Raw genomic sequence first — 17,298 nt, 5'->3', positions numbered from 1 at the left:
GTAGCAAGAAATGAGGGTATTTATAACCCCAATATATTCTTTGAATTCCCAGTCAGACAATGGCACTATATACCAGTAGCAAGAAATGAGGGTATTTGCAACCCCAATATATTCTTTGAATTCCCAGTGAGACAATGGCACTATATACCAGTAGCAAAAATAGTGGGTGTATATAGCCCCAATTCTATTGCTAGGGGACTTGCAGGGTATTTCTGGGGTGAAGGTGGGGGGGCACACCGTTGGAACGGGGATTTGGGGTGTATATATGGGGTATACGGGAATACACTGTCAGTGTATTACATTCAGGATCCGGGGAAAGCTGGGTTGCGGCGATTGAGCCCGTCAGTGCCACGTTACACTGACAAGCTTCTCCCTGGAATTTAGCTCTTATAAGAGCTGTTGGTTGTCTTCTCCTTCCTATCCTAGCCTGTCCCTGCCTACCCAGAATCTAAGCCCTAGCTAACTGGACGGGAACCTCCGTCCCCGGTGAATTGCAAGCTCAGAATGACGCGAACCTGGGCGTCGCTGTTCTTTTAAATTAGAGGTCACATGTTTTCGGCAGCCAATGGGTTTTGCCTACTTTTTTCAACGTCACCGGTGTCGTAGTTCCTGTCCCACCTACCCTGCGCTGTTATTGGAGCAAAAAAGGCGCCAGGGAAGGTGGGAGGGGAATCGAGTATTGGCGCACTTTACGCGGTGTTCGATTCGATTCGAACATGCCGAACAGCCTAATATCCGATCGAACATGAGTTCGATAGAACACTGGCAGACAATGGCAGTCCCTCTGTCCATTGTTCTGGAGGACCAGAACAATGGACAGAGGGACCACTAAAACAGCGGACACCAATGGTATCCAACAGACCCCATTGATTAGAATGGGGTACGTCAGGTTTCCGTTGTTTTAAACTAAAAAAAAGTCAGACTTGCAGCGCTATTTCGTCTGGCAATTTTTGGCAGTGACTGTGATGGAGTCTCACGGCCTGAGGGGTTTTCCTATTGAATTCAGTAGAAAGGAGGTCAGACTTTTGATCCTCTCTTCTTTGAGCACGGCCTCTGCATACAGTTTAGATTCAAGCGAAGGAGATTTATGTGAGAGCCCTCGAGGTAGAATCCGCACCTGTCCTGGGCATAGGCCATAAATGTGTACATTGAGGGTTTCCCTATTATCACAGAAGTCAATAAAACAATGAAAAGTCATTGGATAAACATGGGAAGATATCTCGCAGATATCGGCAGTTTAACCAATTGCAGAGGTTCTGGTTAATTCTGCTATATCTATGTATTGTGTGTATATATATATATATATATATATATATATATATATATATATATATATGTATAGGCTCAATTCACATTATTGCCTTCATTATATTGTTGGTAAGGGTCTTAACACATGAACCCCCGCCGATCAATACTCCTAATGATTTCACGTGTGGAAATTTTTGGTTGTTGTCAAATGTCAGATACTGTTTTTGCAATACAGGGCATGACCAGATATGGGGGGAGATGATCTACAATCATATCTCTTGCTCATGGCTGGCTTCACAGGTAAGGATTGGTTCACATCTGCGTTAGTATTCTGTCCAGGGGTGTCTGCATGGAGACCCTGCCGAATGGAATACCAAATGCAATTGCAAGCACTGTGCATTGAAAGCACACAGACCCCATAGACTATAATGGGGTCCGTGTGCTTGCCGCCAGATCTCCGCACAGAACATGTGGACAGGAAAGTAGTTCACAATCTACTTTCCTGTCCGCATTATTCGTGCAGGCAGCACACGGTCAGCACATGGACCCCATTATAGTCTATGGGGTCCGTGTGCTTTCACTGCACAGCACTTGCAATTGCGTTTGGTATTCCACTCAGGGGTCCCCATGCGGATTCCCCTGGACAGAATACTAACACAGATATGAACAAGGGGTAAGCGATATTAATCTGTGTACAGCGCTGTGGAATATGTCAGCACTATGTAAGCAACAGAAGGTGAATAGTTTTCAACCAAACTCATAGCGACAAAATATTATTTGAAGAAATTGCCATTTATTATAACTGCAGTATACTCTGCCGCTTTTGCTGGTAAGTTTTCTGATGACATGACGCTTCTCTCTCCTTACAGACAGTTGTAGTGCATAAACTTGTGGTGTGTGCAGTATCCTTAGGATTCTATATGACTGCTACGCGGATATTACCTGTAGAATACAATATAGATGAACACTTTCAGGAAACCTCATCAGTGCCCACAAGAGTTATATATCTCTACTTGTCTCTATTGGCTGCAAGACCAAAGTATTACTTTGCTTGGACCTTAGGTAAGTGCTCTGCAAATGTGAACAAGCGCTGACATCTAGTGGCTAACATGTGCATTCAACTGCTCGGGCGAAAAAATGGAGCAGGAGTTAGATTTTTAGGTACTAAAAGCAACCGAACAGACTCCAGATTTTCCTTTGATCTATTTTTAAAGTATAGCTGTGGTTTTATAAAGCTAATGACATGTTATAGTGATATAGACGAAGATCGATTCAGGTCTGGGTACCGCGACTGCACCAATTTCTAAAAGAGTCGCTTTCCTTAAAATTCTGATCGCTCTTTTGGGAAAATGGAGGAAGTGTTGAAGAGACTCATAGAAGGTCCTTGGTCTATACAAGTAGAGACAACTAGATACAAAGGGGTACAATGCTCGCTTGAGCACTCCTATCGATCAACAATGAAAGATACACTTTAAGATAAATGGCTGCTGATGTTTGATTACTATGGGCAATGCCTACTGTAATATATACAATTAGATTGGCATTTCCTACGCTAGTCTTAATCCATACCCCCACTGGTGCGAGGTCACACCAGTATCATAAAGAGGAATACCATGGAGGTCCCATGCACCAGAATTGATATATACGCTAGTCAGGGACTGGCATACAATTCAGGTATAACAGTTTCCTGGTGTGAGTTATAGTAAGTCTGATGGGTCAAGGTATTCCCTGTCCCTGGACCCCACAAGTGGGCCAAAAGTGGTGCATCAATGCCAAAAATTAGACCATGCATCAACGATGTGCCACATCTACGCCCGTCTTGTGCGGATAACATAGTAAGTGACACCATATTCAGATGTAATACCCTTTTTCAAATTCATGGTTTCTCACGCCACAATCAATCTAACCAAAATTAAGTTTGCATTATTCTATGGAAAACCCACGGTCACATATACCATATGGGCAACCTGAGCAGTACAGGGGCCCACTAACTGGACTGAGCTAATGGCCTATAGTCACTAGTAGATTGGACAGTATATGGAGTGCACTATGATAACCTATTGGAGAGCAAGGGGCTCATATACAGCTCTTCCGAGTGGGTCCTCTGTTATCTTTGTCAATCTGTGGGAGAACCAGAATTAAAGTTACCCTTTACTCATAAGACGAAATCTGACTATACATTAGGCATTGGTGCCTTCCATTCTTCTGCTCTTGGTGCCCCCATTCTTCTGATAGGCTCCCCAATCTGGTCCTAAAATGGTCACTGACTTCTTCAGGGCAACTGTCTGTAAGTCACAAACATGCCGCTTCCACTGTTTCGGTTCCAGGGGACTTAAAGAAAAGTTTCCTGAATAAGTCAGTGACCATTATAGTTCTGATGGTAAGGGGGATCCGAACTGGGCAATGAGGGCACTAGGAGCAGAACGACATCACGTATGATAACTATGTATGCCTATTATAGTTAAAAACCAGGAAAAAAGATATAGGATGGCACTGCTGAATGCACAAATGAAAGTCCCAATAAATTGAAGGTAAGTATGAGGATTGTAACCTTATGTATAAAGAGCTGTGGGGGTGCTCAACAACCAAAAAAAGGCAGTTAGATAAGTAGAGCAAATGTAGAAAAATGAGGAAGGGCATTCAAAAAATTGCATTTTGAGGCTTGAGAAAGCGCACATAGTTGCGCGAAACGGCTGTTGCCTACATGCCTATATATGCTCTATTCCCTCCCTGCACTACTTGTTTTTAAAGAAATATGTTACCTTAATAAAAGAAGTATTTTATGAAGACGAGCGTGGACGTGGGTGAGTGCCCTTCCTCATTTTTCTACATTTGCTCTATTATAGTTAAACTCTATCTTCTAGGCGGAGGACTGCTTTAAAGGTTTTAGTATTCTCCAGCATCACACACCTTGGCCATAGAGTATAATACGTGTAGGCTTTCACGTATATTTGGTGTATATATTGGAAGTTTGCTAACCATTGTATATCAAAGACATACACAACTGTTGCAAAGGTCTGCCATTGACTCTTAATATAAAAACTAACTCTTCTTTGTCTGCTCTCTTCTCTTAGCGGATGCCATCAATAATGCTGCAGGTTTCGGTTTTCAAGGTTATGACAAAAACGGGGAGGAGAACTGGGATCTGGTGTCAAATCTGAACATCAAACATATAGAGGTAGGTGTCCCTCAATGATCAGCATGTAGGCGATAGTGACCAGACAAGTCGTCCTGTGGATGTCAGGTTACAACAGCTGTAGCCTGTAAACCTAGCCACACATAGGTCTGTATAAGAGCTGCGTACACACAATAGTAGGATATTGTATTCCAGACAGTTGGCAAGGAGGCATGCTATTTTAGTTTAGTACAAAGCATTGAAGCCTTTCCGAGCTGCCTCTACTCGCTGTAAGTACATCGTACCTAATAAATACACTATAATGCATTTCCATAATGAATTTGCAATGCACTGAACGGTCTTCTATGTCTGTCTGGATGTATCAAATCCAAATCCAAAAATGTGACTTGAAATCAATAAATTGACTGTTGACTCTTAATGTAAATGCTGTCAGCAGAGAAAAAAAATGTCCGATGATTTAAAGGCCTGGCCGAAGCACAGAGAGACCCGATGGACGTCATCCAAGTGCCAAGCCTGTGACTTTCAATATGACCTGATATAGCTTTCCTTTAATGCTGCAGAGGATATTGTCTGATCCTGCTCATTCATGTGTGAAATGCAAGAAAATAACAATATACATCTCAAGCAAACTTTATTATCTGCTTTAGACAATTTTAACCCATTTTACAATTCGCTGAGGCCCCATGTTGTGGAAATGCAGCTTTTTTTTGTTGCAGATTTTGCTGCGTTTTTTTGCACTAAAGCCAAGAATGACTACAAAAGGAATGGAACATATATAAGAAGTTCTTATATTTTTACCTTCTGCTCAGTCCACGCCTGGTTTTGTCTTGAAAAACCGCAGCAAAATCTTCAACAAAAGAAAGCTGCGTTTCCACAACGTGGGGCCTCAGTCTTTAAGGGATTACGTCACCAGATTTGGGGCCCTTAACAAGAAGCATGGCCTTATGCCGCTGGGTTTAGGTGCCCAAATCTGTTGACCACAGTCTGATCCGTTGCAGCATTCAGCAGAAACTAAAAGTTTTAAGCCAGGTTCACATGGGGGGTTTTTGGACCGGATTTTGACGGCCGCCTCAGAATCCGGTCCAAAAAAACAGATAGCCGTGACTGGATGCCGGTGCAGTGCATACAGTGCAGCGACATCCAGTCATGACATTCCGCTCTGCATTAGGCCCAAATGAATGGGCCTAGTCGGGAGGGAGGTGTCGCGTTGCGGACTCTGTGGTGGATTCTGAAAATTGTATATCTTTTTATTGTACATTTGTTTGTCAATATTGGTCTGAAGATGGCCAACCCCTTTAAGGTAGCCTGAAGTCATAGGGACAGGCACATTGGTAGAGTCCATCTTTAGCCCAGGTTCACACAGGGGTTTTTGGGCTGAATTTTGACGTGGAATCCGTTTCAGCATCTGGCTCAAAAAAACGCCTGCCATTGAAATTAATGGGAGCTGGCATTTCCTTTTTCCGTGAGTGGTTTGTTCCTGCTCGCGGAAAAAAGAAGCGACCTGTCCTTTCTTCAGGCAGATTCCTCAGCTGATTCAGCTGCTGATGTCCGCCTCGCGACACCTCCCTCCCAACTAGGCCTATTCATTTGGGCCTAATCTGGAGCGGAACGACGCGACTGGATAACGGTGCACTGCAGTTGCAGCTAGTCGTTTTTTGGACCGGAATCTGAGGCGGTCTCCATCTCAAATTCCAGTCCAAAAAACCCATGTGAATCCGGCCTTAAAAACTAATAGCACATACTTGTAAAGCGGGAGCATTCCTCGTCCGGGCCCAGGAAATCTGTCTACCCTTCCAGGAGTGCAGAAGGTTCCCCCTTTTTGGAAGCCTCCTGGGCGATCATAAGAATTGACAAGTAGCATTACATAGTGTGTTGGGTATGCAGAGTAATATTCATTACTTTACATCTGATCACATTATAATGGTCCATATGGAGGACAGACTCCCCAAGCCCTTGCATTACCCACCCATGATACAAAAGATCTATGATATTTCTAACTAGCCTCTGCCCGCAACTTTGTCTGCGTGTTTTTGTTGTCAATGATCCATTTATATTTAGCCAATTGCTGCTGTCCATGATCCGCCTGCTCCGGTGTTTCAGCTCTGCTACATCCCTGCATATGGACAGCATACTCAGCCATATTACATATCTGCATAATCTCTGCTATATCTGGCTATTTGGATGAAAGGGGTTTTCTTATGTCAGTGTCTGAGCAGGTTCAGTGTTATAAACGGCTGAACGGATTTGGCTGTAATTTGGTACAGTTCTCACCCCCCATCAGAGCCTGAACCCCACACCCCCCTCTTACTCACACAAAGTGTACATCCCATATACCCCTCTTGCCACACACAGCCTGCATGTTCTCTTCTCCCCTCACCTTCCATTAGACGCCATTCTCAGCAGCTTCCACACTGTCCTGTTCAATCCGATATAGCTCTGCCCACACAATAGCGTGATCCTATTGTAGCCGACTCAAGGACCTGTGATGATGTCATCAAGGGTCCTTTAGTCTAGTTTGAAGCTAAATTCGTTCATAGCGGTTGTGAAGCCTTGTTATGTACCGGGATAAAAAGTAGCCTATGTTTTAATCGAGGTTACAATATATCTATGTGCCAAATTTCATTCAAATCCGTTCAGCCGTTTTGGCGTGATTGAGGAACAAACATCCAAACACACAGGGGCCACACGGTGGCTCAGTGGTTAGCACTGTAGCCTTGCAGCGCTGGAGTCCTGGTGTTCAAATCCCACCAAGAGCAGAAATACCATCTGCAAGGAGTTTGTATGTTCTCCCCGTGTTTGCGTGGATTTCCATCCCATATTCCAAAAAGACATACTGATAGGGAAAAATGTACATTGTGAGCTCTATGTGGGGCTCACAATCTACATTTAAAAAAAAAACAAAAAAAACATCCAAACACACAAACTTATAGTATAGCAAGCATAGTATAGTATAGTATGTTTGTGACATGTGGTATGTAGTTAGTAGACTAACATAACATCTAATATAATAAAGTGCGTGCACATGGCGCAAGCAGGGCAAATCTGGCCAAGGTTATAAATGTCAGTTCTCTGTATGCGATAAAGGACTGGAAAATAAAGAGCAGAGAACGTGTAACATGTCTGTATCTGGGATTGTACCGTATAATAATGATGAATGAGAGAATGATGGATCTGCCTATATGGCGGCACACCCAGATACTTAACCTCCCACACCGCAATTCATCTTACTAAAATAAAGATAATGGAAGAATGTCGCCTGAGCTTATATTATTATTTTTTACATTACAGTTCTCTACAAGCTTTAAGATGTTCATTGATAACTGGAATATACAGACGGCACTGTGGCTAAAGAGGTATGGCTGTCCTAACAATGTCTTCCTGCCCTTGTACATGCGCTCGACTTAGTGTGGAGGCCGAGGGTAATTTATAAAGCAGAATGCACTTGGATGACATGTGTGCATGGGGCCCTAGGGTGTTTCATATGCTGTTTTTTTCATAAAAATAGTGCTGCTGATTTACATTTTAATAAATATATTAAGTAGCGGCAATGCATAGTATTGTAGCTTAGTCCCATTTAGTAAATACACAGCATCCTTGTAGATGGAATGAGATAAGTACTGATCATCTGGGGTATTGTGGCCCGCAATGATTTGGTATTGAAAGCCTATCCTAAGAATAGGTAGTCAATATTCTCCCCCCCCAGTGTGCATGTAGATATATCGAGGCAGACACTGCTTACCAAGGGTATTGGGACCCCACCAATTAGATATCGAGAGCCTATCCTAAGGATAGGTCATCAATATCCTCATCCCAAAATAAACCCTTCTGCAGCTCTAGACAACCCATTTAAAGAGATTTATCTGATTAGATATTTTCTTTCCTTAGTTCAGTGATGGCGAACCTTTTAGAGACCGAGTGCCCAAACTGCAACTCAAAACCCACTAATTTATCACAAAGTGCCAGCAATTTAACCATAATACATACCGGTACATAATTTATATCGTACAGATCTGTTTTATAGTGATCGTACAATGTTATTATGACCTGTAATAATATCATGTCTGCTATTAAACAGATATTCTGTGAAATAAATAGTGAAGGGCCCCCACTTAGTCCAGGCTGCGTCACAGTGACCCCCACACAGTCCAATCTGCTCCACAGTGGCCCGCACACAGTATAATCTGCTCCACAGTGACCCCCACACAGTATAATCTGCTCCACAGTGGCCCCCACACAGTATAATCTGCTCCACAGTGGCCCCCACACAGTATAATCTGTTGCACAGTGACCCCCACACAGAATAATCTGCTCCACAGTGACCCCCACACAGTATAATCTGCTCCACAGTGACCCCCACACAGTATAATCTGCTCCACAGTGACCCCCCACACAGTATAATCTGCTCCACAGTGACCCCCACACAGTATAATCTGCTCCACAGTGACCCCCACACAGTATAATCTGCTCCACAGTGGCCCCCACACAGTATAATCTGTTGCACAGTGACCCCCACACAGAATAATCTGCTCCACAGTGACCCCCACACAGTATAATCTGCTCCACAGTGACCCCCACACAGTATAATCTGCTCCACAGTGACCCCCCACACAGTATAATCTGCTCCACAGTGACCCCCACACAGTATAATCTGTTGCACAGTGGCCCCCACACAGTATAATCTGCTCCACAGTGACCCCCACACAGTATAATCTGTTGCACAGTGACCCCACACAGTATAATCTGCTCCACAGTGGCCCCCACACAGTATAATCTGCTCCACAGTGGCCCCCACACAGTATAATCTGCTCCACAGTGGCCCCCACACAGTATAATCTGCTCCACAGTGGCCCCCACACAGTATAATCTGTTGCACAGTGACCCCCACACAGAATAATCTGCTCCACAGTGACCCCCACACAGTATAATCTGCTCCACAGTGACCCCCACACAGTATAATCTGCTCCACAGTGACCCCCCACACAGTATAATCTGCTCCACAGTGACCCCCACACAGTATAATCTGTTGCACAGTGGCCCCCACACAGTATAATCTGCTCCACAGTGACCCCCACACAGTATAATCTGTTGCACAGTGACCCCACACAGTATAATCTGCTCCACAGTGGCCCGCACACAGTATAATCTGCTATACAGTGACCCCCACACAGTATAATCTGTTGCACAGTGGCCCCCACACAGTATAATCTGCTCCACAGTGACCCCCACACAGTATAATCTGCTCCACAGTGACCCCCACACAGTATAATTTGCTCCACAGCGACCCCCACACAGTATAATCTGCTCCACAGTGACCCCCACACAGTATAATCTGCTCCACAGCGACCCCCACACAGTATAATCTGCTCCACAGTGACCCCCACACAGTATAATCTGTTTCACAGATGAATGCCCATAGAGGGGGCTCTGAGTGCCACCTCTGGCACCCGTGCCATAGGTTCGCCATCACGGCCTTAGTTGGTAATGTTTGTTTTTTTGTTTGTTTTTTTGTGTAACTAAGAAAAATATATACTCAGTTGCTACATAGGTGAAGAACTGTAGTATATACAGTGCCTACAAGTAGTATTCAACCCCCTGCAGATTTAGCAGGTTTACACATTCAGAATTAACTTGGCATTGTGACATTTGGACTGTAGATCAGCCTGGAAGTGTGAAATGCTCTGCAGCAAAAAAGAATGTTATTCTTTGTTTAATTTTTTTTTTTAAATTGTGAAAAGTTTATTCAGAGGGTCATTTATTATTCAACCCCTCAAACCACCAGAATTCTCTTTGATTCCCCTAAAGTATTAAGAAGTAGTTCAGGCACAAAGAACAATGAGCTTCACATGTTTGGATTAATTATCTCTTTTTCCAGCCTTTTCTGACTATTTAAGACCCTCCCCAAACTTGTGAACAGCACTCATACATGGTCAACATGGGAAAGACAAAGGAGCATTCCAAGGCCATCAGAGACAAGATGGTGGAGGGTCACAAGGCTGGCAAGGGGTACAAAACCCTTTCCAAGGAGTTGGGCCTACCTGTCTCCACTGTTGGGAGCATCATCCGGAAGTGGAAGGCTTATGGAACTACTGTTAGCCTTCCACGGCCTGGACAGCCTTTGAAAGTTTCCTCCCGTGCCGAGGCCAGGCTTGTCCGAAGAGTCAAGGCTAACCCAAGGACAACAAGGAAGGAGCCTCGGGAAGATCTCATGGCAGTGGGGACATTGGTTTCAGTCAATACCATACGTAACGTACTCCACCGCAATGGTCTCTGTTCCAGACGAGCCCGTAAGGTACCTTTACTTTCAAAGCGTCATGTCAAGGCTCGTCTACAGTTTGCTCATGATCACTTGGAGGACTCTGAGACAGACTGGTTCAAGGTTCTCTGGTCTGATGAGACCAAGATCGAGATCTTTGGTGCCAACCACACACGTGACGTTTGGAGACTGGATGGCACTGCATACGACCCCAAGAATACCATCCCTACAGTCAAGCATGGTGGTGGCAGCATCATGCTGTGGGGCTGCTTCTCAGCCAAGGGGCCTGGCCATCTGGTCCGCATCCATGGGAAGATGGATAGCACGGCCTACCTGGAGATTTTGGCCAAGAACCTCCGCTCCTCCATCAAGGATCTTAAGATGGGTCGTCATTTCATCTTCCAACAAGACAACGACCCAAAGCACACAGCCAAGAAAACCAAGGCCTGGTTCAAGAGGGAAAAAATCAAGGTGTTGCAGTGGCCTAGTCAGTCTCCTGACCTTAACCCAATTGAAAACTTGTGGAAGGAGCTCAAGATTAAAGTCCACATGAGACACCCAAAGAACCTAGATAACTTGGAGAAGATCTGCATGGAGGAGGGGGCCAAGATAACTCCAGAGACCTGTGCCGGCCTGATCAGGTCTTATAAAAGACGATTATTAGCTGTAATTGCAAACAAGGGTTATTCCACAAAATATTAAACCTAGGGGTTGAATAATAATTGACCCACACTTTTATGTTTAAAATTTATTAACATTTAACTGAGCAACATAACTTTTTGGTTTGTAAGATTTATGCATCTGTTAATAAATCCTGCTCTTGTTTGAAGTTTGAAGGCTCTAACTTATTTGCATCTTATCAAACCTGCTAAATCTGCAGGGGGTTGAATACTACTTGTAGGCACTGTATCTTGATAGTTAATATTACAGTGCTGTTCACATTGTGACTGCTCAGTCTTTTCTATCTTCCTCAGAGTATGTTATGAACGCACCACTTCTAGTCCGACAGCTCAGACCTTCCTATTGTCAGCGGTTTGGCATGGTGTATATCCAGGGTATTACCTGACCTTCTTTACTGGAAGTTTAATGACACTGGCAGCACGAAATGTAAGTACCAGAAGAAGATTAGACAGGCTTGTGAGAAAATGGAACGGACTGCAAAATGCACAGGAATAGCACCTGTCCTGAGTTTGGCGTCTGAACTAACGGATCCCCACACAGATCCATGATAAAACATGTTTGTGTATTTGGAACCATATAGAAAAAAATGGGTCAGGATTCTAGTCATTAAATAAAGGATTGCACATTCATAAAAACCGCAGTCATGTACATGTAGCCCAAGACCAGGGATAGGCAACTTTCGGCACTCCAGCTGTTGTAAAACTACAACTCTCCGCATGCATACTTGCTCTACTTTTACGGCCGTAAAAATACAGGCGTATTTTACTATAGAACTCAATGGAAACGTCTTTTTACGGCCGTAAAAATAAGCATAAAGTAAGCACAAAAAACGCCTCACGTTACTCCGTGTGAATGGACCCCTAAGGCTCTGTTCCCACAGAGTAACGCGCCGTGCATTCAGACACGTATACACGTGTCAGAGTGTGAGCGCCCAAAACAGATCACATTCACTTCAATGGGTGCCGGCTTATGGGCGCTACACATTGAAATCAATGGGAGGCTTTTTAACCCTTTGATTTCAATGTGTAGCCGGCACACATTGAAGTAAATGGGATCCGATTTAAGCGCTCACACTCAGACATGTGTATACGTATCTGAATGCACGGCGCGTTACTCCGTGGGAACAGAGCCTACAGATGCACAGAATTGGAGAGCCTCGTGGCTGGAAATACACTTTTAAGCTAAAGCTCCACATTGCAGAAACAAAGCATTTTTAGGTGCAGATTTTGTTGTGGTTTTCTGTGCCAAAACCAAGATTGGATTTAGCCGAAGGTAGAAGTATAAGAGCTTCCTATACATTTCCCATTCCTTTTGTAGACATTCTTAGCTTTGACTTAAAAAAACGCAACAAAATCTGCAACAAAAAAAGCTGCATTTCCGCAACGTGAGGCCTCAGCCTTAGAAACTTTTCTCTAAGCTTACACTTCATGTTATTTGACTTAATTTTGCCTAAATTTTGCCCCAAATTTTGTACATTTTGTTACATCTTTAGGCAGACCTTCTGTACCACTAAGCCAGAAGGAGGTGTTGATCGAGGTACATAAAATATATCAAACATATAATAAATTTGGAGCGTAGCATTTATGCCAGTTTTTGTTGCACAATTGTATCACTTTTGTAAATTTCTCCCTCTGTGCTATGATATTATGTCGGTAGTATTTATATACAGTATTATTTGGTTGCATTATTCCTTGGCTCTTGACTTTTAGCCTAAGTCCCCACATGGCGTCCTGCAGCAAAAAAAGCGCTGAGGGAAAAACCACGACAGAAATGCGTTGTAGTTCTTCCCATAGCACTTTAGACAGAAAGTTTGCAGAGTTTTCCTCCACGGACTTTCTGATACAATTATACCTATGGGGAAACCGCCAGCGTTACCATAGGTATAATTGACATGCTGCGATTTCCAAAACTGTGCCGGTCTTGGAAATCTCAGCATGTCCGCACCACGATTTTTACCGTAAAGTGGGCATGGGATTCGCTAGCATCCCATCCACTTTGCCGTGATTGTAAAATGCTGCGATTTTTCCCACGGTGCAAATCTTGGCGTTTACATCTCGTGGGGACTCGGCCTTAGGCTGAGGCTCCACTTTGCGAAAACGCACCCTTTGTTGTTTCAGAGTTTTTGCAGTTTTTTGAGCCAAAGCCAGGAGTGGATTGAGCACAACGGAGAAGTAGAAGAACTTCTTATGTGTTTCACATTCTTTTTGCAGCCATTCTTGGCTTTGGGTCAAAAAATCGCAGCAAAATCTGGCAGAAAAAAAAGCTGCATTTCCGCAACGTGGGGCCTCAGTTTTATATGCTAACTAGAGATGAGCGAACAGTGTTCTATCGAACTCATGTTCGATCGGATATTAGGCTGTTCGGCATGTTCGAATCGAATCGAACACCGCGTGGTAAAGTGCGCCATTACTCGATTCCCCTCCCACCTTCCCTGGCGCCTTTTTTGCTCCAATAACAGCGCAGGGTAGGTGGGACAGGAACTACGACACCGGTGACGTTGAAAAAAGTAGGCAAAACCCATTGGCTGCCGAAAACATGTGACCTCTAATTTAAAAGAACAGCGACGCCCAGCTTCGCGTCATTCTGAGCTTGCAATTCACCGAGGACGGAGGTTTCCGTCCAGCTAGCTAGGGCTTAGATTCTGGGTAGGCAGGGACAGGCTAGGATAGGAAGGAGAAGACAACCAACAGCTCTTGTAAGAGCTAAATTCCAGGGAGAAGCTTGTCAGTGTAACGTGGCACTGACGGGCTCAATCGCCGCAACCCAGCTTTCCCAGGATCCTGAATGGAATACACTGTCAGTGTATTCCCGTATACCCGATATATACCCCGATACCCGTTCCAACGGTGTGCCCCCCCACCTTCACCCCAGAAATACCCTGCAAGTCCCCTAGCAATAGAATTGGGGCTATATACACCCACAATTTTTACTACTGGTATACAGTGCCATTGTCTGACTGGGAATTCAAAGAGTATATTGGGAATACAAATACCCTCATTTCTTGCTACTGCCATATAGTGCCAGTTTCTGACTGGTAATTCAAAGAATATATTGGGGTTACGTGCACCCACAATTTTTACTACTGGTATACAGTGCCATTGTCTGACTGGGAATTCAAAGAATATATTGGGAATACAAATACCCTCATTTCTTGCTACTGCCATATAGTGCCAGTGTCTGACTGGGAATTCAAAGAATATATTGGGGTTACGTGCACCCACAATTTTTACTACTGGTATACAGTGCCATTGTCTGACTGGGAATTCAAAGAGTATATTGGGAATACAAATACCCTCATTTCTTGCTACTGCCATATAGTGCCAGTTTCTGACTGGGAATTCAAAGAATATATTGGGGTTACGTGCACCCACAATTTTTACTACTGGTATACAGTGCCATTGTCTGACTGGGAATTCAAAGAATATATTGGGGTTATAAATACCCTCATTTCTTGCTACTGCCATATAGTGCCAGTTTCTGACTGGTAATTCAAAGAATATATTGGGGTTACGTGCACCCACAATTTTTACTACTGGTATACAGTGCCATTGTCTGACTGGGAATTCAAAGAGTATATTGGGAATACAAATACCCTCATTTCTTGCTACTGCCATATAGTGCCAGTTTCTGACTGGGAATTCAAAGAATATATTGGGGTTACGTGCACCCACAATTTTTACTACTGGTATACAGTGCCATTGTCTGACTGGGAATTCAAAGAATATATTGGGGTTATAAATACCCTCATTTCTTGCTACTGCCATATAGTGCCAGTTTCTGACTGGTAATTCAAAGAATATATTGGGGTTACGTGCACCCACAATTTTTACTACTGGTATACAGTGCCATTGTCTGACTGGGAATTCAAAGAGTATATTGGGAATACAAATACCCTCATTTCTTGCTACTGCCATATAGTGCCAGTTTCTGACTGGTAATTCAAAGAATATATTGGGGTTACGTGCACCCACAATTTTTACTACTGGTATACAGTGCCATTGTCTGACTGGGAATTCAAAGAATATATTGGGAATACAAATACCCTCATTTCTTGCTACTGCCATATAGTGCCAGTGTCTGACTGGGAATTCAAAGAATATATTGGGGTTACGTGCACCCACAATTTTTACTACTGGTATACAGTGCCATTGTCTGACTGGGAATTCAAAGAGTATATTGGGAATACAAATACCCTCATTTCTTGCTACTGCCATATAGTGCCAGTTTCTGACTGGGAATTCAAAGAATATATTGGGGTTACGTGCACCCACAATTTTTACTACTGGTATACAGTGCCATTGTCTGACTGGGAATTCAAAGAGTATATTGGGAATACAAATACCCTCATTTCTTGCTACTGCCATATAGTGCCAGTTTCTGACTGGGAATTCAAAGAATATATTGGGGTTACGTGCACCCACAATTTTTACTACTGGTATACAGTGCCATTGTCTGACTGGGAATTCAAAGAGTATATTGGGAATACAAATACCCTCATTTCTTGCTACTGCCATATAGTGCCAGTTTCTGACTGGGAATTCAAAGAATATATTGGGGTTACGTGCACCCACAATTTTTACTACTGGTATACAGTGCCATTGTCTGACTGGGAATTCAAAGAATATATTGGGGTTATAAATACCCTCATTTCTTGCTACTGCCATATAGTGCCAGTTTCTGACTGGTAATTCAAAGAATATATTGGGGTTACGTGCACCCACAATTTTTACTACTGGTATACAGTGCCATTGTCTGACTGGGAATTCAAAGAGTATATTGGGAATACAAATACCCTCATTTCTTGCTACTGCCATATAGTGCCAGTTTCTGACTGGGAATTCAAAGAATATATTGGGGTTACGTGCACCCACAATTTTTACTACTGGTATACAGTGCCATTGTCTGACTGGGAATTCAAAGAGTATATTGGGAATACAAATACCCTCATTTCTTGCTACTGCCATATAGTGCCAGTTTCTGACTGGGAATTCAAAGAATATATTGGGGTTACGTGCACCCACAATTTTTACTACTGGTATACAGTGCCATTGTCTGACTGGGAATTCAAAGAGTATATTGGGGTTATAAATACCCTCATTTCTTGCTACTGCCATATAGTGCCAGTTTCTGACTGGGAATTCAAAGAATATATTGGGGTTACGTGCACCCACAATTTTTACTACTGGTATACAGTGCCATTGTCTGACTGGGAATTCAAAGAGTATATTGGGAATACAAATACCCTCATTTCTTGCTACTGCCATATAGTGCCAGTTTCTGACTGGGAATTCAAAGAATATATTGGGGTTACGTGCACCCACAATTTTTACTACTGGTATACAGTGCCATTGTCTGACTGGGAATTCAAAGAGTATATTGGGAATACAAATACCCTCATTTCTTGCTACTGCCATATAGTGCCAGTTTCTGACTGGGAATTCAAAGAATATATTGGGGTTACGTGCACCCACAATTTTTACTACTGGTATACAGTGCCATTGTCTGACTGGGAATTCAAAGAATATATTGGGGTTACGTGCACCCACAATTTTTACTACTGGTATACAGTGCCAATTTCTAACTAGGAATTCAAAATGCGCAAGGCTCCCGGAAAGGGACGTGGACGAGGCCGTGGGCGAGGTCGGGGGAATGGTTCTGGGGAGCAAGGTAGCAGTGAAGCCACAGGGCGTCCCGTGCCTACTCCTGTGGGGCAGCAAGCATTGCGCCACTCCACAGTGCCAGGGTTGCTTGCCACATTAACTAAACTGCAGGGTACAAACCTTAGTAGGCCCGAGAACCAGGAACAGGTCTTGCAATGGCTGTCAGAGAACGCTTACAGCACATTGTCCAGCAGCCAGTCAGACTCTGCCTCCTCTCCTCCTATTACCCAACAGTCTTGTCTTCCTTCCTCCCAAAATTCCGAAGCTTTACAGAACAATAACCCAAACTGTCCCTGCTCCCCAGAGCTGTTCTCCGCTCC

General features: G+C 43.7%; 1 protein-coding gene across 1 annotated transcript in view; it reads left to right on the top strand.

Annotated features, from left to right (window-relative positions):
• Window positions 1-17,298, top strand: part of MBOAT2 (membrane bound glycerophospholipid O-acyltransferase 2) — a 176,296-nt gene that overhangs the window by 146,440 nt on the left and 12,558 nt on the right. Inside the window, exons 8-11 of the mRNA XM_075269113.1 lie at window positions 2,118-2,310; window positions 4,323-4,426; window positions 7,673-7,737; window positions 11,612-11,744. Of these exons, the coding sequence (XP_075125214.1) occupies window positions 2,118-2,310; window positions 4,323-4,426; window positions 7,673-7,737; window positions 11,612-11,744 (495 nt within the window). The remainder of the gene's footprint in view (window positions 1-2,117; window positions 2,311-4,322; window positions 4,427-7,672; window positions 7,738-11,611; window positions 11,745-17,298) is intronic.

This window comes from Leptodactylus fuscus, chromosome 3 (genome assembly GCF_031893055.1).
Source record: "Leptodactylus fuscus isolate aLepFus1 chromosome 3, aLepFus1.hap2, whole genome shotgun sequence".
In the NCBI taxonomy this organism is placed as follows: domain Eukaryota; kingdom Metazoa; phylum Chordata; class Amphibia; order Anura; family Leptodactylidae; genus Leptodactylus; species Leptodactylus fuscus.
This window is presented reverse-complemented; position numbering and strand designations above follow the sequence as displayed.